Below are 26224 nucleotides of genomic sequence, written 5' to 3'. Positions count from 1 at the left end.
ACTAGGAGGTACGCCCCCTATTGGTATGCCCCTGCATGTACCTTTACTTAACTCTATCTGGCAAAAATAAAAAGTTACACTGGGGTCATGAGTTCGATTCCTGACCATGGCCATATCTGTGTGAAGTTTGTATGTTCTCCCCGTGTTTGCGTGGGTTTCCTCCGGGTGCTCCGGTTTCCTCCCACACTCCAAAAACATACTGGTAGGTTAATTGGCTGCTATTAAATTGCCTTAGTCTCTCCCGTTCTGCGTGTATGTTAGGGGATTTAGACTGTAAGCCCCAATGGGGCAGGGACTGATGTGAGTGAGTTCTCTGTACAGCGCTGCGGAATTAGTGTCGCTGTATAAATGGGGATGATGATGATGAAATACATATAATATTGGACCCACCCAGGATATTTATTAAATAATATTAACTAATACTTTTACACACTGTTTAATGTTTCTTTTTACTTGTTTTTACGTTTTCAGAAGAAGGAGAAATTAACATGGAGAGATCGTATTCCTGCATATTTAGTTAACTTTGCAGCAATTTTATTTATGGTGAGTTAAATTTCTTTTTTTTTCACGTTTCTTTATTGGACAGAAATACTCGTTTTCTATGTTATTTTTTTAAGAGCAATTTACTCCCGTTTTTTTTGCCAAACTCTGCATCAGCCCCTGTGTGTATATGTTTGGTATAACAGTAACACATAAATTAACATTTGCAACAGGTTCATCTTATATAGTATGTATATGGTGGATAACAGTGATAGACATGTGAGCAAACTGAAAAATAAAGCCTTGAATTAAAAACATTGACAATAATCTTATCTTTCGTAGATTGCGCTGACATTTTCGGCAGTGTTTGGAGTCATCATTTATCGAATCACAATTGCGGCAGCCTTGTCGCTCAGTTCAAATGAAGGTATAAGGGCGAACGTTCGTGTTACCGTGACAGCGACTGCCGTTATTATCAACCTAGTTGTGATACTGATACTAGATGAAATCTACGGATCAGTCGCAAAATGGCTCACAGAAATAGGTAAGACGTTTGCAAAAATATCATGTAGTCAGTATGTTCAAAATTCAGTGAAATCGGCCCTCAAACTTGTTTGCAGTTCCCTTGTAATGTTCATCTATACTTTGACCTAAATTATGAAACTGAACTTGAAATGGCAACTGGAATTCAACCCATTGGTTGAACATTTTAGACGTGCAACGAGCGTGCTTGATGTTCGATGATAGTTCCAAGTCTCGCATGTATGTCAACTGTGGTCAACGAGTGTGTTACTCGTCCGTAGAATGCTTTTCATGCCAATCGAATTTGGTTATAATGAACGATAAACAGTTTTTAAAAATGTTTTACAGGCTTGAATAGTTTGGAGACCTTTTCGAAACCTGGAACCTGATCGAACAGGCTCAAACTGTGATCAAACCTTTTAAACTTGTAAACGTTTGAGAATTTTCCACAGTTTTTATTCATTTTTGTTTACAGTCTTGCCTAATGGTAGCCAACATTTTACTGCCTGCAGATGTAGCAAAAATAGGGCCTTTTATATGTTTTGACCATGGCAACATAGTTACTTTTAGTGCATTATACACTGTAACTCTGAAATATAATAACTTTATTCAGATCTAGCTTCATTGTCAAGAGTAAAATATGAATTCAGACAATGACAGTAGGGACAATTGATTTCCCAACAATTGTGGCTTCCGTTTCCTCCTGTCAAAGCTGGGTACACACTACACTGATTTCGTCTAATAATCGGCTCAAACAGCCGACATACGACCGCTCGTTCAAAAGTCGGGTCAGTGTGTGCAGTCACACGATGGTCGAAATTCTGCCCAAATGGATGATTATCGCCTCATTTGGTTGGTCGTACCATTTAATATTTTCGTTCCAAACTCGTTACCGCTGTGCAGTGTGTATAAACCTCCGACCGATCCACAACAGTGAGTACGAAATTACAGTCATTGCTCACGACAACATGGCTGTAAAAAGTCGCTAAAGGGACGTCCGCTCTTTCCTTTATCGTCCTAAACAAGGCTAGTGTGTATGCAGTCCATGGACCGAGCGATCCCACCATCGATCGCATGTAAAATCGCTCGGCATAAAAAGTTGGTCGAAATTTCTGTAGTGTGTACCCAGCTTAACAGGGACAATACCTTACCTTCTCTCCTGATCCTATTAATGGCTTGCTGGTACTTTTAGTCACACAACAACTGAAGATTCACAGGTTGTCTACCTCTGTTGTTAGGGTTAAAGAATGAATGTCTTATCTAGTCTACACTGTAATGCTACAAGTCCTTCATTTAAACTCATCTGGCTAGATGTTTTAATTAATGCATTACAAACTATAATCTTTGTGGAATTCAAAGTTTTTCTACATATAAGTCATTGCAGGGAACAGTGAGACCAGTTTTTCTGTACGTATGTTAAGATTATCATCATTTTCAATCTACACCCTTAAGACAAGTCATGCAGTTCTGTATATGTTTGTGTTTTTGCAGACAACACAAGTATTTCCGTAAAGCCCATTGCCATCAGTCCTGATTTGAAAGACAGGCCTAAAATATTGAAAACTCTGTTTACAGAGTGTACGTTCTTTATGGTTTAAGAAAAGCACTTCAAACTGAAATATCTAAGTCAAATCTTTTATCTTCAACTAAAGTTTTGCATTTTAGAATGTTGTTTTTGGACACATTGTAATATGCATTGTGATATATGGTATTACTTAGAAGCACAAAAAAGGTTAAGAGAGTAAAAATAGATTTTGTAGTTTATGCAAATGTCAACTTTTTTAAATTTTACTCTAAAATCTAGAAACGTAGCTCTGGGTTACTTAGAAGACGACTTAACCACACAAATTGTTTGGCCATGTACCATAGAGGAAAAATATGTTGCTCACAGTCACCCTGACAGTTCTCTTAAACTTTGTTAAAGACTGACTGTTTTTCATGTAGCACACAAATACTTCATAGCTTATTTGTACGCTAAAATTTAAAGTTGATATTTGTGTGCTACATGAAAAAACAGTCAGTATTTAACTTATGTGCAAAACAGAAAACTAATTTTCACCCCTTGCATTGTAACATGGTTTTGTCCAGGAGACTGAAATAAGAAACTTCTTAATTTAAGTTCCTTAATGAATCAGGCCCCACATCTTCAGAACAGTGTCATGATGGATCTCATACAGACGTTTTCTGAGTCTGTAGTCTGACATCACTGTGCCTGCCAATGAATCCACCAATCACGCTGTGCATTTCTGTATAGCAAGTTTGCAAAGCTGTCAGTCAAACTCTGCCTGCCTAGGTACAGAAGCACCTTCCCTTCTAACTTGTTACCTGCCACAGAGGGCTGGATAACAACTTTGTGGACATATTTAGTAAAGTATAAACATTACAGTTATATTATATATACTACTCGTCTCAGTAATACACAGTTATACCATATATATATATATATATATATATATATATATATATATATATATATATATATATATATATATATATATACATATATATATACATATATATATATATATATATATATATATATATATATATATATATATATATATATATATATAAAGGGCTTTATTTGATATTCAAAAGTATACTATTAGATTTTGTATTTTTATGGCCACTTAACTTTTCATGTCCAATATTGAGTATTAAGAGGAATGACGATTTTTGATAAAATCTAACCTAAACATTTATCATCCCATCGAATGCATTATTTGTAATACAACCCTATTAAAAATTCCCTGACTATTATAAGATCTTGCTTTTTTCGACCCTCCCCTTGTGCTGCAAGCTTCTGAATTGCAGCTCAGTCATCCCTTAACAACAATGTACATGCAGTTGTTGGCACACCGCCTTCCTTATTGTTGTGAGATTGGCTATCCCAGATATTACAGCCATTCATACTACCATAAACAAGTTGCGGTCCTGACAACTGCACCGCGGGACTGAGCAGGAAGTCAGAAGTTTGTAGCACATATGGGACTCCCCAATGTGGCGAGATCTTTTATAGTGTAAAGTTTTTTTTATGTTGTAGATGGACAGGTCAGAACTTATTGGAATAAAATATGTATGCATTACTTGGTTAAAATGGTGACCCACGGCTAGGGTTGTCTTGTGTTGGAGTAAACTTAGTTTCAGATAATATCAATGGTCCATTTTTACACTGCATCCTAAGAAGAGTTAGTTTGGGTATTTGGCAAAACTCTGCTCCTGTACCTTTCATCTTTAACGAGTTAATCTTACATTTTACATTCATCAGAGGTACCTAAAACTGAGAAAACCTTTGAAGAACGGTTGATTCTCAAGGCATTCCTGCTGAAGTTTGTGAACTCGTACGCCTCAATATTCTATGTGGCCTTTTTCAAAGGAAGGTAAGTTACACCTTAGAGCGAGATACGAGTAAAGTGATACAGTAATGTTCTGTTGTGTGGGGGTTATAGGACGTCCGATGAGCATATAGCACTGATATAAGGGATGAGAGGATCCTGGGTTCATCATATTACCATATATTGTTTCCACTTGTAGTTTGCAATTCAGCTTATTCGTTTTCTTTCTTAATAATCTATATGAAATAATATGTTTATACATAAATACAATATATACATTAGATTAGAATGGAGGAACAATAGCCTAAAGAAGCCTTGAGATTTTTGCTAGCTGGTAAAATACATGTATTTCTTTAGTGTATGTTAATGTTACAAGGTGGCGCTGTGTTTAGGCCAGTAGGGGGACTGTTAGTCAGATGCGGGATACATAGACTGTCAGCGGAACTCAACTGGGGATCTTTGATAGTTATAATAAACAGATTGATTGTACTCATAGGCTACAGGAGAAATGAACGGTTGATAAGAATGTAACAAACTGCCTTTGTGTTCTGCCAGTGCTTAGCCCCTTTTTCTATGATCTGTTGACTACAGGGATTTATTAATTTCAAATATGTTTGCACTTAGTTCTTTTTTGGCAAATTGAATGCAGCAGTCTGTACTTTCCACTACAAGTTTTGCTGCGTTCCCTGTACAAATCCTCATTGTCATCTACTTTCCACTTATTGTTTTGCTGAACACTGATGAACATGCTAAAATGTTATTTATTATAATGCTAATAACACCCATAATTATACAGTCAGCGTAAACCACCGCTGGAGAGAAATTCCCAGCTATAAGTGCCGGACATTCCCATAACTCTGATTGTAACCTCAACCCAAGGAGGATATAGGTGTTAGACTGGCAAAGCATGCTGGGGCTTATAGTTTCAAAACACCTGGAGAGCCACAGGTTGGCCAGGCCAGCTCTAGGCCATGTCCCTAAATCATTACATTTGTTAGAGGAATATAACATCTTAATAAGATTGTCAGGAGACCTCTGGACCTCTGGTAAGAGATAAAGGAATTATAAAAAAGAGAAGGCACATAATGGAACTGTACCAAATGGTGAGTTCTGCAAGCTGACCTACTATCATCATCATGAGACTAGATAATATAAAATATATCCATGCCTTTCTCCCTTGGTATTTATATTAGACAAATGTAAATGAAAAATACAACATATACAGATAGAGCCCCCAGACATTTTTGGTTAATGCATTGTTCCTGTGTGTTTACACCTAGGTTTGTAGGACGCCCTGGCAGCTATGCGTATATTTTCCACGATTACAGAGTTGAAGAGGTAAGTGGAATAGTAATATTAAGTTGATTTAATCAAACTATTTTGACGATATTATTTGAATACCTTCTTTTACACATGCCATGCTTTTTAGGTGAAATATTTGCAATTAATTAGATAAAAACTTAAACTGTCCCCTGCATTCATGGCTAATTGTATCTTAATACCATGCGGTCACTTACAGTTCAGTGATGGAAACAAAACGTTGTGATATGTGACAGCCAGCTGGGGATATGTAACAGAATATTTCAAATGATTTTAAATGTCATTCTGTGCTGTAATACCGTCAAATGTAACAAGGATATGGAATTTTGGGCTTCAACTGCCAAACTGGATTTTAAAGTGTCTGGGGGATCCAGCATTGGGTCCCAAGCTTAATTATTCCACAGACAAACCGTGTGCCAGGAAAACATGGAAAGAGCCCCCAAACTGTTTTATAATCGTCTCCTTATTGTATGTTCTTCTGGAGAAACCATATACACTAATGCCAATAGCAGGGATGTCTTTCCGACTGGGCACGATGGGCAGGTGCCTGGGGGCCCAGCGGACAAGGGGGCCCGAGGCAGGACTCCTATAAAAAAAACAAAAAAAAAAAAACTTACCTTTTGCGGTCACCTGGTGGCGATCCGGCTCTCTCCCCGGTCCCCTCTTCCGTGCTGTGCTCGCAGTGAATGTTGGGCGTGATGATGATGTCATCACGCCCGACATTCACTGCGAGCACAGCACGGAGGAGAGCAGGACAGTGAGGAAGAAGAGAGGAGGATCGAACTCGGAGAACAGGGCGATTGAAAGGTAAGTTAAGGGGGATTTGAAAAAAAAAGGGATATATATATATATATATATAACACTTTTTTTTATACATATACATATATATACGGGCCCTAATTCACTGCTTTGCTCGGGGGCCCATAATGTTGTTAAGATGGCCCTGGCCAATAGTCCACTTTATACGTAATTGGTGGCAAATCGCAGCTTGCACGGGCCAACAAGTCTGCAGATGCAATCAACATCTCATTGGGATCTATCAGATATTGGTCTGAACGATTGGTAAATCCAGTTAGGTTATGGTCGTGTACGCTGTCATAGTTCTACTAATGGGGCCACATTGGATCCAGCTCCAAACGGCCAAGTCTTTCAGATTTAGCCACGCACACACCGGGCCAATACTAACAAAGATCTGGCTGCTTGGCCGTCCGGCCGAAGGGTTAGTAATGGAGAGAATAAACATTTGAGCTGCCTGTTATCTTCCAGCCAGCAGTATGTCTAGACCTCCAGTCTGAAGCTGCCTTATGACTAGATGACAATCATTTTCTCCTACTCTTTCTGTCTGCAGTGTGCTCCCGGTGGGTGTCTGATGGAGCTATGTATCCAGCTTAGTATCATTATGCTGGGGAAACAGCTGATACAGAACAACTTGTTTGAGATTGGAATACCGTGAGTATCCCCCAGTGTTATCCTTGTCATTTACACTGTGAATGTTTTTGCACAACTGAACAGAACACGTCCTATTTCAGACAGATCAGTGATGTATATTGATTTTCTTTAGCCATGGTCATAGGATGGATAGAACACATATTTTTTGTTAATATAGATCTAAAATGATGGAGTTCTCACTTATATTGTTGAAGGTATTGGGAAAGCTTTTCGCTCATACAGGGAGACTTGTGTTGGCACCTTCAGAAAGTCAATGCGCTTAAGAATATTATAGGATTGCAATTACCTGCTCTGACAATGCAGCTACTGTTGTGGTTATTGGGAAAGTACAGAATCCTACAAGCAGCAGTGTAATAAAAAAAAGGAAAGTACAGATTGAACCAATGTTATCCCAAAGTTATCTACAACCATCCCAGGTAGATAGAGTATAACTGAAACCAATTGATAAACTGCAATCCTAGAAATGAGATTGTCTGAATTGCCTTTGGGATAATGATGACTGTATCTGCACATCCTCAAAGCAATCATATATATATATATATATATATATATATATATATATATATATATTGGGCAGCACGGTGGCTAAGTGGTTAGCACTTCTGCCTCACAGCCCTGGGGTCGTGAGTTCAATTCCCGACCATGGCCTTATCTGTGTGGAGTTTGTATGTTGTTTGCGTGGGTTTGTTCTGGGTGCTCCGGTTTCCTCCCACACTCCAAAAACATACTGGTAGGTTAATTGGCTGCTAACAAATGGACCCTAGTCTGTGTTTGTGTGTGTTAAGGAATTTAGATTGTAAGCTCCAATGGGGCAGGGACTGATGTGAGTGAGTTCTCTGTACAGCGCTGCAGAATCAGTGGTGCTATATAAATGATGATGATATATATATATATTTTACACTATATTTATTCAATTTAGTACTTGAACTTTTCAAATTTATAATTGTTCATCAATGCAATGGTGATAAACCTCTACATTATGAGTGAACTGCCATTGTCCTTAACTGACCATCTATTGACCAAATGGGATAATGTACTACAGTGGATACATGTCTATCAAGCAGTAACTTTTGACCAAAGCATCTATCTGACATGGGGTGACCCTTATTTTATTTTTTAGGAGTGTTATCCCTTTTGAACTATTTAAGATATCACTTTCCATATGGAACTTTGGCATGGTTCAGATACTGCCTTCTTTCCCTACATTACTTTTTCATTACACTTTCCTCATCAGCTGGTACCATTCCAGAATGGTCCATACGTAACTACTGATGCAGACAACCTGCGCTAAAGAAGAAGTAATATAAAGTCAATAATGGGAAACAAAAAAGGCGTGTGACCCTAACCTCTGTGTTTCCTATTAGCCAGCTAGCTTCTGATTGGCTCGCTCAGTGTACAGGAAGTCCCCAGGTGGTCTGCAAGTTAACAGCTCATTAGCTGATTGGTGGAGAAGAAACACAGACAATTTGGGAGTGGATCACTCTTCCAATTGTCAGTGCAATCCAAGCAGGGGGATTTAGATATAATCTTGAATTATCTAGAGGAACCAGAAGAGGATGCTCATAATTATTAATGTTAGAGGCATAGATCACAGGGTGAGGTCTGTGAGCACTTCTAAGTGAGCTGTTTCATTTTTTGGGGGGGATTTACAATTTCGTTAAGTACTTTTTTTCTAGTCTTAATTCATGCGGCTGACGAATCTTTCTATGATATCTTCAAACTGACTATAACTTGCACTGTTTATGTATGATTTAGAAGTATCACTTTACTTTATGTTTATATATTCTTGGATTAATGTGCTGCAAACAACATGTTGTAGATGCTTTAACAGCACAAGGATTAAAGATGAAGAAAGGGAGATTTAGCGATTAAGTGAATCACAAATGGAATGCATTTATATCATTATGACTAGCAGTTGAAATATGCAAACATGTAAGATGCACTTTATCTTACAACATAATATTTGTTCTGGTGTTTTAAAAAACTTTATGGCCTATGTTGGAAAATTATAACGGGACAGTTTTATGGGTCGTACGGGACAGCAGGTGGTAAAGGTCACTTTGTAGAGAATACTTACGGTCACTTGTCTTCTGCCTTGTCCTTCATCTTTGGTTTGTTTACTAGATTTTGCACAGTTGCCAGACATCAAGGACACAGATCAAATCTCTGGACGTTCTATTAGTAGCTGACATCATCGGACAATAATTGTGCTACTTTACGTGATGTCAGTGTCCGAAAGCAGCTTCCCGACTCTCGCATTCCATTGTGGTTACAAGAATACACTTACATTGTTTTAAATAACTCATCTTACACAAGAAAAATGTTGGAGCAACAGGCAGGCACGAGGTCTACTGAGTGCACTGTTGAATGCTCGTCTGAGCTTGAGCGGGACGTGTCCTTAGAGGTTTTTGTACTTACATTAGCATCATTAAAAAGTATCATTTGTTCCATATAATAAAAGTCTAAAAAAACTGTGCAGCGCCTCTAAGAGTGGCAGGAGAATGTGTCATGCAGGGGGACCCACATTAGGATGGCAGTGGCTATTGCTCAGACTGCATGCAGATTTGACTTGGGAGAGATTGTGAGTCAGTCGTTATAATGGGGTGGGAGAAGGGATTAATGCTGTGTCAGCTTGCAAATATTAAATCAGCGGTTCACAAAGTGTGCCGCGGCGCTGTCACAGGGGTGCCGCGGCCAGGAAGAGAAAAACAAAAGTTACCAATCCGGCGGCGCCCAGGACCCAGCATCCTCCCTCCTCGCTTCTCACTGAATGTCGGGCATGATGTCATCACGCCCGGCATTCAGTGACAAGCGGCAGGAGAGAGGAGGATGCTGGGACCCGGACGCCGCCGGATTGGTAAGTTTTTTTTTTTTTTCTCTTCCTCGCCCCCGGGATGCAGAGGGGGCAGAGTGACTGGATGCAGTGGGGGCAGAGTGTGTGGATGCAGTGGGGGCAGAGTGTGTGGATGCAGAGGGGGCAGAGTGACTGGATGCAGAGGGGGCAGAGTGTGTGGATGCAGAGGGGGCAGAGTGTGTGGAGATGAAGGAGGGCACAGTGTGAGGTAGCTGTATATTATTCTTTGACAGAAATATAATTGAAAAAATATATAAAAATATTATTTTCCCTCGGATTTATGTGTTTTAATTTTGCATACAACTAAATAAGTATTACTGTCCTGACCTAAATACTTATTACGTTTTTTTGACCCAACTACTTATAAAACGGGACTGCTCGGTAATTATTTTGGAGGGGTGCCTTGAAAAAAATTATGGAGACTCTAACGGTGCCACGAACTGCAAAAGTTTGGGAACCACCGTATTAAATGCTGCGAGACCTTACTTTTTAGGCGACAAACAGCTGCCCTCAAAAATAGCCCACAAAATCTGAACTATTGGCCTTTACGCTACTGTATTCTCACCAGACATGTGAACTTCTTAACTAATCGAAGTAAAACTTTTCATCGCCTTCTCCTTTTATCGAGGTTAGGCCTACGCAAGAAAGAAATTCATGATTGGAGCAGGTGCGCGGGACCGAAAAATAAACCAATTTGTTACTTTTTGAAAACACATCTTAGTTTCTTCCTTTATACCTCTCAAAATTCCAAGGGGAAAAGGAAACTTGGGGCAAACAGGACACACCCTGAATCTGCCAGGATATGAGATGTGCAGCCAAGCCCATGATCCACCCAACCTTTTTAGTTTCCCACCCATTAACCCTTTGGCCAAGTATCTCTTGCCGGCAGGAAATCGGGATTCTCTTGTGAACAAAGTGACAAGTACAGGGTCTCTGGGAGTAGGCACAGGGAAAAGTGTGGAACTGATCATGTGCAAAAATCTGTTGGGCTCAGGACTTGAATAGTAAATATGAACTTTTGTGCATGAGCAGATGGTCAATTGAATGGGTCTGCTAGCCAGGGTGTAACAGTAGCCTTAGTGCCCATGAAGATGTAGGCCCACAGGGGTAACAATACAGAAGTACTTTGTAGGCCTGCAGCTATAAGCCTGGGAAACTGATTACACAGTGGAGGTGGGGTTGAAGTGGGGACCTCTAAATCAATGTTATTGAGTCCAGAAACCCCTAGTTAAGCCCCTGGTGCTTGGTAGGCAATAATTTCATAGGATGAACTTAAATTCATGAGAATGCAGTCTATCAATTTATTTTGAACCAGTGTCTCCGTGACAGGTTACATAGCCAAGAATATTGGTTTAGATTTAGACCCCAAAATAGATATCTTCAGGTTCAGGGGTGCCCATTAACTAATTTCAAATAAATTAATTTACTTGTACATAAACAATAGATATAGACATAGGTTACATATCTGTCTCTGTACATTGAAATTGATGGACATACTGTTGTAGATTTAACATCTGCGTTCCCTCAATTCTCTGGCCATGTTGTGTGACCTCTTAACATCATAATTAAGCTGGATGGATCTCTTCCTAGAAAGCGATTAGTGAACCACAGGGGGATTTAGCAATAAATGAAAACTGGACATAACGAACGGGGTAATACAAAGCATTCTTAAAATTGTTATCATTGGGCTCTAAGCTTTGATACATCAATAGAGAAGCCGAGCGGTCATAGATGGCAATACGTCATTCAAACAAGTGTTTGTAAACTCATCTGTGTGATTCTTATACTACTAATTCTCCGTCCAGTCAATTCAATTTCCTCCAACTAGGGTGCGATTATCCAACAAGACTTTTTTTAGGGGAAGGCTTATGGCTACAAATTTGTGACACCAACAGCCATAATTTACCAGTTACCTTATAGGACGCAGCCAATAATATAATTCGCAAAACGATATGTGGGTCAAGCTGATAGCACCCCCCCCCCCTCCCCTCCCACTATCCCTGGCAGGTCCCATATTAATTTTTTTACTTTTAAATGCTCCTAATAGACTGCCAGGCCAATTCTCGTCCCCCAGGCTAAAATTTGACAGCCAGCCCCTACCTCTAAGTGTGGGATGGGGCATAAAAAGTACAACTAAATGATATTATAGGTGTACATATACATAGACATATACTTTCCTATATGAATTGTGTATAAAGTACCATTGAATTGAAAAAAATGACTCACACCCAACTACTGCTAACTCAGAAGCATAATAAATGTTATATTGTCTTACAAAGGTAGAACGTCTCTATAAGAGCAGAAGTTCCTACTAAGTTGGGAACGCTCTCCTACTCTCCTAATGCAATCCCAAGACACTCATTTAAATATTTAGTCCATCAAAACAAAATCTGGTCTTAGCACAAAGTGCAGAAGCTGGCACAGTATCGCTGCTGCTAGACACATTCGGCATGAACTCCTAGAGCCTCCCGTGTTTGACCAGCTCGTTCCCTGCCAGGGGCAAAAGCAGGGTTTGTAGAGGGGGGTTTCCACACCACGCCACCAGTGGGCGTGACCAGCATGCATGGGGGCGTGGCTATAATTTTAGACAGTGCTTGGCTGCTCTCTAACTCTTCCTATCCAACTCTTCCTACCCACGTATCCCCTATATAAATGGGCAATGCTGCGTGGACTACTGTTAGGTGCACGCAGCTCTCCCTTTTCAAGCAGAGCCGTGTGAAGCGGGGGCAGGGTACAGCCACCTCAATTATATAGTGTCCCAGACTTAGAGGGGGGTTTACAGGCACTAGGAACCACACCCCCCCCCCCCCCCCTTGGTTTGCCTATGCCTGCAATAGACTGCGATTTGACATGCCAACATATGCAGGAGTCATTAAAGTGCATACGTGCAAAAATAGGTACATGAGACATCTGTAATTTTCCGTGTTTCTAATCAGTCGATCAATAACTAAACTCGACTACAACAGAGTTTTTGGTAGACAATCAACGCAAAGAACTTCCATTATCAAATAATATTCTTTTCCCTCAGAGCATTCATCACATGTTCCTACTTTGAGAGAGGTCTTTATGACCCACAAAATCTACTATTGTAGAACTGATGTAACTCATGCATGAATTGATGTGTTTTTAATGACTGGCATTTTTATTGTAGCTACTGGTTCCTAGAATTGAAGTCAAGAAAGATGTAGTAGATAAAAAACAGCAGTACCATTTATGACCCCCAGGTGGCGATGTAAAGCCATTACATTCAAACTGTACATTTATTGTACAATGTAGTTTGTAGATTATACTACAGCAGGACTCCTATATACCATACTGTATTCATTAAATCATTAAAAAGTAAAGGTGCCCTAGAACTTTTACTTTTGGAGTCTCCCCTCTGAAATCATGTTTTATGAAGCACGGTGGCTTAGTGGTTAGCACTTCTGCCTCACAGCACTGGGGTCATGAGTTCAATTCCCGACCATGTCCTTAGCTGTGTGGAGTTTGTATGCTCTCCCCGTGTTTGCGTGGGTTTCCTCCGGGTGCTCCGGTTTCCTCCCACACTCCAAAAACATACCAGTAGGTTAATTGGCAGATATCAAAAGTGACCCTAGTCTCTGTCAGTCTGTGTGTGTTTGTTAGGGAATTTAGACTGTAAGCCCCAATGGGTGAGTGAGCTCTCTGTACAGCGCTGCGGAATCAGTAGCGCTATATAAATAAATGATGATGTGTTTAATTTTGGTGGGGTTAATTCAGCTTTAAAATATGCACACATTTTCTAACATGTAAAATATGTTATACATGAATTTAAATTCCCACTGCAAAACTTTTGGAGAGAAGGCTGAAGATATTACTGACATATTGTTCTGAAAATGACCATCTCCTTTTAATCAGTTGTAAAAGTCACTTCCGAGTTACCATATGTCAGTAAAACACATTTTTTTAATAACAACAGAGTAAAATAGAGAAAATTGATGCACAGTGAACATTAAAACCTAGAGTTTCTATATTTCTACAGAACGTGGTGTCTTTACTAGTGTAAAATAAACACCAGATTTCTCTAAAGTATACAAAACTGAGTGAGCTGGCAAAAAAAAGTTTCTTTTTTCGCATATAATTATGTCATTACATTAATTTGGAGCAAGTTAAGTGCTTCATACACTAACATGTAATTTAGAGGTTGTAAAGTTGTTTTTAGGCGTATGGCACTTTGATGTTCTCCCCCTGCTGTTTGTTGAATGAGAACATCAGAATTTAGGCTCCATAAAGCATTTTTTTCAAATTCATGGGGATAACAAAGGAAAATATGTATAACAAATGTTTGAGTCTCCAGTACAACCTATACTCCTAAATACTCCATCTTTGGTCCACATATCTCACCGTAGAGAGTCTGGGTTACTTCCAAGCGTTCTGTCTAATCTAACAGCAGACAAATATTTTGGCTACAGGTGGCGAGGGGTAAAGAGACTTTAATTATGTTTAAGTCTCTGCATTATTTTATTTCTCCTGCTAGTTTAAATCGCACTTTAATTATTCAGTGAAATGTATTTAAACTGCATAGCGTGGACGCCTTCTTTCACCTTCACCATCACCTACCATGTATGATAAACTTAACTTATAGAAAATAAATAAAAACTCTGAGACGTTGTAAGTGGCTTAATAGGTCACAGTTTATTAAAATAATTGAATCACGGTAGCGGAGAAAGAACACTGCGGGACAGCTAACCAACTGATTACCCGAATCAAGCGTGGATGGCGAAATGGCCCTAAATCCACTTAAAACCAAGATAAACTCCCTTACTGCTTGGCTGGCGTTAAGTCTGGCATCAGACTGACTACGTCCCCTCTAAACTCACAATGACGTACCATCATTAAGCAGGTCAAGGGATAATCTACACTAAAGGACAGCACGGTGGCTCAGTGGTTAGCACTTCTGCCTCATAGCACTGGGGTCATGAGTTTGACTCCCCACCATGGCCTTAACTGTGCGGAGATTGTATGTCCGCCCCGTGTTTGTGTGGGTTTCCTCCGGGTGCTTCGGTTTCCTCCCACACTCCAAAAACATACTAGTAGGTTAATTGGCTGCTATCAAATTGACCCTAGTCTGTGTGTGTGTCTGTGTGTGTGTTAGGGAATTTAGACTGTAAGCTCCAATGGGGCAGGGACTGATGTGAATGAGTTCTCTGTACAGCGCTGTAGAATTGGTGGCGCTATTTCAATAGATGATGATGACCAAGAGTCATCATTACTTCGAAGGGGGCAGTGACCTGTACCCAATTAGCCGACCAATCACAGTGCTTGTGACTGTGATTGGTCGGCTTAGCCCATGGAAAAAGTTGATACACTTATACACCAAACATACTGATAATGATGATTTGTGTATACTTGGTCTCAGTTTTGTGTCACATGTATCTAAGGATACAGTGCAATGTGCAGACTATATCCCCGGGCAGAAACGGGCAACTGAGGTTATGTGTGAAACCTCTTCAACCCACCACATGTCTGATGCGATACATTCTGCAGTTTGTGTTGACAAACCACCTAAGGTATATGGCAGTTTAGAGCTGCATAGCAAACCTCAGTTTAGTACTTTTCAGCCTTCATTTTTCTGACAATAAATGTAGTATTTTATTGTTTTAGGTGAAAGTCAACAGAACAGCCAGAGATATGGTGTGAATGGCCAAATTACACACAGGTCACTGAAAGGCATGACCAGTCTCGTGAACGGTGCCCATGCTATGATTTCTGCAGTCATTAAGGTTGCTCCTAACAGAAATGGCAGTAAATTGCTGTATGTATGGGCACAAGATGACCCCCAGCCCCGGTCAACATCTAATCAGATGCTGTTGCAAAAAATGCATTATGAACCGGCTATATGGCCTGACTGGCAAACAGCCGAATCTTTCATATTTGGCCACACACTTGTTGACAAGTGGCCCGCTTGGCACTGGGGTAAATAAGCTGTATCTGACCATAGATTGACAGGTTTGCCTATCTCTGACATGTGTGAATGAATGGGATACAGAGGATATTTTATTTTTAACAATATTTAACGATATTAAAGATTGATGTCATATATCTTAATGCCAGGATGAGGGATGAAACATTTACATACACATGACATCACTTACCCTATCAATGACTTGTATTAAATGTAAGTTATAATGATTTCTGTGGAAGTTTTACCAATTTAGGATCTTACATAGAACAAAACTGTACTGTGAGAAGAAGTCTGTTACTATGACAACGACTCCTTTTATTCTGACAGGTTACATAAGCACGATCTTCCCACACCAGTCTGTACTATTGGAGGGCCCTGCTCATTACATTATATATACCTTCCAACATAAGACATGGAAAATGGGGACAGAATAAGCCCTGCCCCGAGCTGCCCGGACCCTACACAGATAACCCCAAAATGCCCAGTTCCTTTCAAGAACCTCGATTTGGGACGTCCCACCAAATTAGAGACAGTCGAGAGGTATGATTATATAACGCTTAGTTTGTGTTGGCCCCCATTCCACATGTAGCCATATCCCCAGTACTTTGTTAAATGTGTTGAAAGTACACTGCCTTCCATAAGATAGGCAGACTTGGTTCCTGAAATACTCTGTGCTGCTATGAGTATTCTGATTATCTGTTAAAGGCTAAAAGTTGGTTTGTCCTTTTCAAACATGGGTACACACAGACACGCAGGGCTAAGCAATGAATACAAAAGGTGCTCTGACACTAGTCAAGTACACGTAAAAATAATTTCCCATTGTTTAAAATATATTCATGAGTAAACAATATATCATGTATTTTGTATTTCAAATATATATTTCTCTGTATTTTCAAAGCAAATATGGTACATCATTTTCTAATATAATGCTATGCCTTCAGAGCCTTAACTACACCAAACGAATTAACATATTTTTCAAGTCATATCAAGCTGTAATTGCTTCAGACAAAGCAGATATTTCACAGCAGGTTGGGACTTGGAAGGAGAACATTACATTTTCCTGTTCTTTAATTACACCATTTACAGAACAAATGCTACTATAGTGAATAACAACTCTGCCTTTTCCATTCATAATTTTTAAACAGTGCGTTTTATTAGGGAAAAATAAAAGTCTCACCTGACAAGTTTATTCCAGGCAACAATAAAGAAAAGTTATTAAGTATCTGCCACACAAATAATTTGTCCAAATCCAATCTTTCTAGAGGGTTGGGCTATGGCTTCAATTCCAACCAGTTACTCCTGATGCGCATCTGAGCAAATGCTAGTGATGTACATCTAGAAGCATCCGACTTAACAAAACAAATACGCTTTCAGAAAGTTTCAGAAACTTTGAATAATGTTGTAGTGACCATGGCAAGTTTTCGACCTTTGAGGAACCTCAAGTTCTAGTCACATGACCTTCATATGCATATTACATGATGTCACAATGCCTATGTCTTACATCATCTACACTGGCAGGTGTAAAGCATCTCACAATGCATCACTTTGCAGTCTTCGGCAGCCACAAAAGAGCCACAAGGCATTTCCAGCAAATGTAATAATTATAAGAAATAGCAACTTGGCACAACTAGGCTAATCCGAACACTCGCTCCACTTCTCACATTGCGTACAAGTCTACTTGTTGTCATATGCCGTCCTTTAAGCTCTTGCAGGTGTGGTGGGCAAGGCAACACTTGTTCATGAACCCCAATAAATGTGATGCCTTCAATACCTTCACTTCAGATATAGTGTATATAGAATTGCCAAATATTTACCTAACATCTACAGCACTAATAGCCCCTCTTTATGCTACAAATTAAATTGTATTAAATTCTTCAAGGCCCAAACTAAACGGCTTTACACTAGGTTAATTCTGCACCAAGAGAAAGAAAATGGAGAGTGCTAGATGTTAATTTCAATTCCAGTCATTAAAGATATACCACTCAACAGTCCCTATTTTGGCAGGACTATCCTGATTTGTTGAAGGTTAAAGGGGAGTGTCCTGGTGATGATATGGGCATGGCTTGGGCACAACTGAGCATGGTGTTTGTTTATTTAATTACAGGACTAATGCAAATTGAATATTGGGCATAATGGTAGCTAAGTAGTTAGCACTTCTGCCTTACAGCGCTGGGGTCATAAGTTCAATTCCCGACCATGGCCTTATCTGTGTGGTGTTTGTATGTTCTCCCCGTGTTTGCGCGGGTTTCCTCCGGGTGCTCCGGTTTCCTCCCACACTCTAAAAACATACTAGTAGGTTAATTGGCTGCTATCAAAATTGACCACAGTCTCTCTCTGTCTGTGTGTGTGTGTGTCTGTGTGTGTGTTTTAGGGAATTTAGACTGTAAGCACCAATGGGGCAGGGACTGATGTGAATGAGTTCTCTGTACAGCGCTGCGGAATCAGTGGCGCTATATAAATAAATGGTGATGATGATGATGGTGTGAGTGCAACAAACCATGGTGTCGGCTGATCAGGACGCGCCTTATTTGTGTCCTGATTTCGTTTTTGGGTGGTATGCTAAAGGAATTTTCCACCTTTTAGACACTTGAGGGTCTATATATCAATAGGATAGTCAGATTTACATTTTGTTCCTATTGATCAAAGCCCCAGGCTGGTGAAAACCATCCCTGGTGGTAGCCTTCGCTGGGGTCTTTGGTGAAACTTCCCTATGCAATGCACAAGCACTGTCCTCTGATTGCTACCAACATCTCAAGATGGCAATAGCTGGGAGGTACTATTAGGGGAAAAAAACATTATTAGTAAAATAAAGCATTTTTTTGTCAGTTTGATTTTTTAAATAAAGTTTTGGATTTTTTTTTTACTTTTTTTAAAAATAACTTTATTATATTTTTTTAATAACCCTAGAACTGGAAGCCCGTTACGCATGCTTGTAGTGGGATAAGTTGCAACCAGTTGCCACATGAAATCTTCTGCATTTACACACCGGGCGTCACTGTCCATTTTTTATCCCATTTTCTCCCTATGTTAAGTCTGTGACTTTGCAATACTAACAAAATTAAATTTAAATATTAATAAAAATCCTGTGCCCCAGGAACAGTACATGTTGTTCAAAAGTGTTCCCGAGGCCATTAAGTAATAAAACGGGTTAAGCACCAAACAATACATTTTCTGTTACGCTTATTATAATGCAATGAACTAAATGTCTACCAAGACCATTGCAAAATTAGCAGAACACGGCCCATAAGCACGAGTCATTAGTGAGTGGAGAAAGAATTCTTTTTGTTTAGAACTTGCTGATATTGTCTTAGAGACACAAACAAAACATATGAAATTCACTAAGTCTTCTGGAAGAGAATAATCGGATCCAAATAATAGGTTAAAGGAAAACTAGCATCGAAAGTTTAAATAAATAAATAAACTGCAATATTGTATTTACAGTTTGCCACTTTATTGAGAGGATATTGGATAATCGTTAGCAAGTAAACATTGTGTGGTATGGGATCCAATCTTCATTATTAGCCGTTGTTTATGTAGTGCTATATATCATCTATATATCATCTGGGCCAGAACTGTGCTGCTAGGCAACAATTCTAACTATTATGGCGCCGTTTCGGTAAACGTTCCCAAATTACCATCATCATAATCAACATTTATTTATATAGCGCCAACAGATTACAATTGGGAACAAACGGTAATAAAACAATACTGAGTAATACATACATACATAGAGGTAAGAGGACCCTGCTCGCAAGCTTACAATCTATGGGACAATAGTTTGATACACCAGGGTAAGTGCTATATCATATTGAATATTTGTCCAGCTAGAATGCAGAGGTAAAAAGTATTTAGTGGGCTGTATGATCAGTCACACAACTATGTTAGTCAGAGGGTTGTTGTCTTGTGTTTGCTGTGTAGAGGGTGGTAAAAGGGTAACCTAGGGAGATTTAGAGGGTGGTTGAGGAATATTATAAGCTTGTCTGAAGAGATGGGTTTTCAGACCATCATATGTCATTGATGATGGGTCCCAATGATTCCTTCTTTATTAAACTGCCTATTAGTGTCGGAACTATATATACAGGATGTATATACATGATGCCTTTATTGTCAGGGTAACAAGTTAACTAATTCAGGTGCCTTCCAGGAATAGATATAAGATACAGGACAATAAGCGGAATAGTGTTGATATCCCTCCTTTCATGCACCCAACCTCCTTCGAGTGTTGTTATTTATATTACTGTCTTAATATCATAAATAACCATAGGGACATAAAAATAAATTTGGCAAAAGGTCACAGTTTGATTTAGATAGAATCTATATATATATCTAATATATATAAGCCTAGTGGCGTGTGTTAGTCTGTGTGTGTGTGGAAAAAAAAAACCAAGCTGCAGTGCCACCTGCTGGGCGGAGTTATACACTGACCTACTAAATTCTTAGTGTGTGTGGAAAAAAAAACTCAGAAAGGGCTGACATTTGGTATACTAAGATGTTTTTAATTTAATTTGTTAATTGTTAAAAGTGTTTATAAAGATTTTAAAAAAATATATATACATTTCTTGAAGGAGAAGTGACAGTTGGGAGTGGTTGGTGGTTGCCAGGGGTGACAGTTGGGAGTGGTTGGTGGTTGCCGGGGGTGACAGTTGGGAGTGGTTGGTGGTTGCCGGGGGTGACAGTGGGGAGTGGTTGGTGGTTGCCAGGGGTGACAGAGTGAGAGGAGTGTGATACTCAGGACCGCTGAGAGAGATCCCTGTGTCTGGATAGACATCTGGATAGATGTGGCGATGAAGATGAAGGATGAGGTGATGGAGAAAAATGATGAGGTGGTGACATGTGGACAAAACCACGTTAAAAAAGGGCGCTTGCATCGGGAAGTAACGCTCTTCCCCTGAGGAGGCCTGGGCTATGGCCCAAATGCATGACAAGAACCTTTTTAACACCTTAAGTAGCTTGATTTGATGATGGGTCCCAATGATTCCTTCTTTATTAAACTGCCTATTAGTGTCGGAACTATATATACAGGATGCCTTTATTGTCAGGATAACAAGTTAGCTAATTCAGGTGCCTTCCAGGAATAGATATAAGATACAGGACAATAAGCTGCACAGTGCTGATATCCCTCCTTTCATGCACCCAACCTCCTTCGAGTGTTCTTATTTATAATACTGTCTTAATATCATAAATAACCATAGGGACATAAAAATAAATTTGGCAAAAGGTCACAGTATGATTTAGATAGAATATATATATATATATATATATATATATATATATATATATATATATATATATATAGCGAGAGCAGAGCAGGCAGCTAAACAATTTGCAAATCTAAACAGTGTATGGCCATCTGGTACTAGCCACTGGTCCCATGATATAATTGTTTATGATTGGCCAGCTCTAAAATCTGGTAGCAGAGTGACTACACCCCTCCTGAACTCGGCAATAACGTGCCCCCAGGTCAAGGGGTCCTCTGCACAAAAGGACCATGAGTCAGGTTGCTTCGAAAGAGGCTGTGACCCGTGGCCAATCAATGCTAGCACCATATGCTTCCTAGTTGCTGATTGCATGCTCTCCTGCCTACTATGCCTCTTCTGTGATAGGGAAAGAAGATGTTAGTGACACTATTTAAGCAGATGTATTACAATAGCAGGGTGGGAGGGAGGTATTTGGTGCAGGAAACAAGAGACCCAGCATCCACTGAGGGGAAAAATACACAGGGAAGCTTGGGACCCTCCCCGTGGATCTTATTGGCTGGGTATGGAGGTGACTTAACCGGGATGAGTAAGTTCATGTCGTTACACACACACACACATGATTTTAAGTGCGTTTGGTTTACGGCCTCCTTTGTCAGAGTAGTATTACGTTATGAAGAAGACTGTCTGAAGCATAGTGTTTTCTCTTCCCAACCTTTTAAACCAACTTCATACAATAACACAGGATTAGCAGAGGGCTTATGTATACTGGATAAAGACATCCGCGACTTTGGTGCTGCATTCATCAGTGTGCATTCCGTTCATATCACAGAGGACACGCACTCACGCCATACCCACCACTGACATCAACGATGTCAGCACCTACTAGGTTCATGACACATTGTAAGAAGTATTCTAACAAACATTATATTCAACTGGTAAGCTGATACTAGAATATATGTTGTATAGAGCTCCTCCTGCTTAATAAAGGTGCCCCCATGTCTGAATTTGGTTAAAAAAATAATTGTATAGTAAGGCTACACCAGTATTCACCACTAGGGGCGCTGTTACAATAGAGACTGTTCAAGCTATTGCATTTTGCTTCCACAGTTCAAGCAATATGGCTGATCTCATGCGTGCTAATATATAAAAACATGTTTATTTATGCAGATTAGTTTATGCCTATTGTGCTGTACCTATAATAAAATGAAGGTAAATTAAGTTTTATTCTAAAAGATATTTTCTGCTTGAAATATTTATGGATAAGAGGATTACTCTTAAGACAGAAATGTATTTCTTATTCAGCATTGATTTATTAAATACATTGTGATTTATTGGTCATTTTCCTTTTCATACAATCAGGGTATGAGTCTGTTTTATGAATTATTTTTTTTTTAAATACTTTTTTTTTAATAACTTGAGCTTATCAGCTGAAGTACTTTATCCACGGAATAGAGCAAAGGACAAGGTTAATTTAATAAGCTGTTATTGGCGGCACTTAAAGCCAGTGTAATAGTTTGTTTTATTACGTCTCTCTTTCTTTCTAGAAAACTAAAGAAATTGTTCCGGAAGCTGAAAGATGATAGAACGAAACCCGGGGAGAACAATTTGAACAATTCTAGAGAACCTCAACAATGGGACCGAGACTATGCTCTTGAACCTTTTACTGGAATGACTCCAGAATACATGGAAATGAGTAAGATATGATTTTATAACCCTAAATGTTACTAATAATATTTTGTTTACAGTCTTGGCACGTGCATATATCACAATGTACCTGCAATTAAGTCTAAGCATTTAGAATCTACCCATGCAATGTCATTTTTTTTTTCTATTTTGGAACGACAAGTTCAAGCTTGCCCTCTGGCAGGACATGCTGTGCTTTGTAGTTCCACAACGCTGAAGAGCCAGAGGCACTGACAAATGTATTATTGCCTAGACCTCAATCAGGCAGTGCCTCAGTCATGTTGTTACTTCCTAGCAATTGATAGGCTACACACTGGTTCTCACACAAAATGGCTGCCTCCAAGGAGTACAGGTGACAGGTCCCCATTAAGTAAAGTAATATCAAAGTAGACATTCCAAGGAATGAAATGCATATGATATATTACATTATGTTTAATTAGTTTAACCTTTTTATATATTTCCCTATGCTTTCATGCATATTACATGTGATGCTATTGCCATTACTATCTGCATTCATATATAAATTCTTCATTTTATATTCTTACTTTAGAACGCTATAATAGAGACACCCACAAATTCCCTGTCACATTACTCTCAGCGACTTCTACCAACGTAGTTACCTGGAGTAAGCAAATGATTTTGTACAATCCCCACAAAGATTAAGAGCCTTGAGCAACCTTTAAATAAAGAATCAGAAACATGTATTTCACGTTCATTTGCAATTAACAATATAAACCGATTACATACAATTTGTCATAGTATTGCTGACGCTCCCTACTGCAGACCCCGTTCTAGTATGAGAATTTGGGCGAACGTTGGTAAGATTATCATCACTATAAAACCACAGCTAGAGACGGCCAAATTTTCAACACCGGGAGTTAAACGATACACCTCAAAATGTACTTTTAAGTAAAAAATATGGCTATAATAATTTCTGATAAATGGTAAAATAAATCTTGGAGATTTGAGTCAAGGGTCAAACAATTGCCAAAGCGGGAATTATTCTGACATTATTTATTATTAAATAATAGGAACATATTTCATGTCCTCTGAGGTATTATTAGCTATTTTATGTAACGTCGATAAACCATGCCTGAGAGGGAATTTAAGTGGTGCACAGACGTATTGTACTGAGTATAATTAACAGTGTGATTCATGGAGCTGACATTTTGCCACCGTTATAAGACGTGGACTCATTTTTTTCATTATAAAAACTGAGTGTCCAGTGTTTTTTATTTCAACAATTTATTTAGAATTACAGCAGTTTCATTTTTGCCTTGACATCAGCAGTAGCTTTAAACGCAGCTTGACCTATGACTAAGCCTGACGGTGCAGGGGGCATATTGTAGAGGGAGCCCGTGAAGAATCGTTAACAAAGTTTTACTTTGTGTCTCTGTCCTCTAATTAGGGGTAATATTAGGATGTGGGAGTCGCAGGTCACGTATAACAGAACCTTTGTCAGCTTGCTTTATTTGTGGCGATGACTGAGTATGTTCCAAGACGGTGGCATAAAATTGCAGTTTACATGTGTGACGTCACTAAGTGCAGCCGACTCCTGATTTCTAATGCTCTTTTCAATGATGATCATCATCACCATTTATTTATACAGCGCCACTAATTCCGCAGCGCTGTACAGAGAACTCACTCACATCAGTCCCTGCCCCATTGGAGCTTACAGTCTAAATTTCCTAACACACACACACACACACACACACACACACACACACACAGACAGACATAGAGAGAGAGACTAAGGTTAATTTTGATAGCAGCCAATTAACCTACCAGTATGGTTTTGGAGTGTGGGAGGAAACCAGAGCACCCGGAGGAAACCCACGCAAACACGGGGAGAACATACAAACTCCGCACAGATAAGGCCCTGATATCCTCTAAACCTCAGCTCAGCACTAAGTAACACAAGCGAAGGAGCTCAATCTTCCTATACCTAACTTGTGACTTCATGAAATGGGCTTTAACTTTCTTCTAAGGCAATTGATAATACCACTGTACAAATTTACAGTGTTACCAAATGGGTCAGCAGTAAACTACGGACAGCTTTGCATTTTATATAAAACATTGTACAATGTATATGGTAGATCTAGTCACCTACTTATAGTAAAGTAGGCTGGACCAATATTTATGAATATGACACCTATACCATAGGTGCCCGTAACCCTGGAATGTCTAGGAAACACACAGAATATTGGCAGTGCCCCGGACTCCTGGGAAGGTAAACTAGCCTCCCAGAACCCACTGTGCCGCCGGCGTGGGCACATGTCATGACGTCACCAATTTAATGCAACCTTGCGGTCTTCCCTGCTACATGTGCCACCCAGACACAAACCCCCTCTGGTGGCATGCTGTGCACAGTACTATAAGTTCTACTGGTGGTGCACCAGATATGCCCATGGGTGGAGCTAGACACCACTTGGGTGGAGCAGGACACACCTTTTCATTGGCTGACAGCACTAGACGTGACAGCTGGGTGTTACTTGCACAAACTCCCTGAAATGGTTTTTCAAAAGTAGGTATGTATGTATGGTCTAGGCATTCACCCGAAACTAGTGGCATCACTTGGTAACCAGTCTGGAGTTTCCAGCTGTTATTAAATCTATTGACAATCATTAAAAAGAGTTAAATTGCCACCCTTCAGTAAGGTAAAAGTAGACACCAACAATACAATTGTACACTCAGAAGTATCTATCTATGATTTTGATATTATTTAGGGTTGTAAAATCTCTCATCCTCCATGTCTTTCGATGCTGCTTCTTCTGTCCAGCCTGAACTACAGCATACTGACATGTCAGTAAATATATTAGCCTATTTCATAAAAGTGTCATTTAAACTATTTTCAAGGATTGGCTACACTGATTTAGTCTATGTACAACAAATGACTACTACTGTATGCTGACATCTTTAACAAGATACCAATTGCTAATGAATTGAAATTCCATGATGATTTGTCCATTTACCATTGTAATCCAGTGCCTTTTTAAGGTGTTTGACTACTGTGCACCTTATTGTAATCAGTCTTCATCACTTCGTTCCTGGGTCCCCTAGTTTTGAAGTGGGCGGGGATAGAACAACCTGTAGCCAGTCAGATCATCAGAATGGTCGCAGCAGCAGGAGATGAGTGGTGATCATGTAGGAGGCAGTGACCTATCCACTGCTGTGATTGTGTTAGTGGGGACAAAGCTGCACGTGACATGATAAGAAGAGGGGAATAAAGGCAAGCAGGAGGCCACACACTTTGGGGGTGATTCAATTGCTGGCCACCTGCAGCATGGACATCACTGCGATATCCGGCTTCGCACATTGCCAGCCATTACGGTAGGAATCTCCGCTCATATTTCTGCGCACCTCTGTGGGGTGAGAGGAAAAATTAGCGGAGATTCCAGCCATAACATTGGCGCAACGGTTGTTCTGGAGACAGATCGCACTGAAATGAATCTCCACCTTT

The 26224-nt window shown here is 39.6% G+C and overlaps 1 protein-coding gene across 1 annotated transcript in view; it reads left to right on the top strand.

Moving 5' to 3' along the window:
* ANO2 (anoctamin 2) overlaps nucleotides 1-26224 on the top strand; it is a 202078-nt gene that overhangs the window by 138225 nt on the left and 37629 nt on the right. Inside the window, exons 15-20 of the mRNA XM_075210223.1 lie at nucleotides 472-543; nucleotides 823-1024; nucleotides 4271-4382; nucleotides 5618-5675; nucleotides 7006-7106; nucleotides 22626-22774. Of these exons, the coding sequence (XP_075066324.1) occupies nucleotides 472-543; nucleotides 823-1024; nucleotides 4271-4382; nucleotides 5618-5675; nucleotides 7006-7106; nucleotides 22626-22774 (694 nt within the window). The remainder of the gene's footprint in view (nucleotides 1-471; nucleotides 544-822; nucleotides 1025-4270; nucleotides 4383-5617; nucleotides 5676-7005; nucleotides 7107-22625; nucleotides 22775-26224) is intronic.

This window comes from Mixophyes fleayi, chromosome 4 (assembly GCF_038048845.1).
Source record: "Mixophyes fleayi isolate aMixFle1 chromosome 4, aMixFle1.hap1, whole genome shotgun sequence".
NCBI classification, from domain to species: domain Eukaryota; kingdom Metazoa; phylum Chordata; class Amphibia; order Anura; family Limnodynastidae; genus Mixophyes; species Mixophyes fleayi.
The sequence above is the reverse complement of the archived record's forward strand: the minus strand, read 5'-3'. Positions and strand labels throughout refer to the sequence as shown.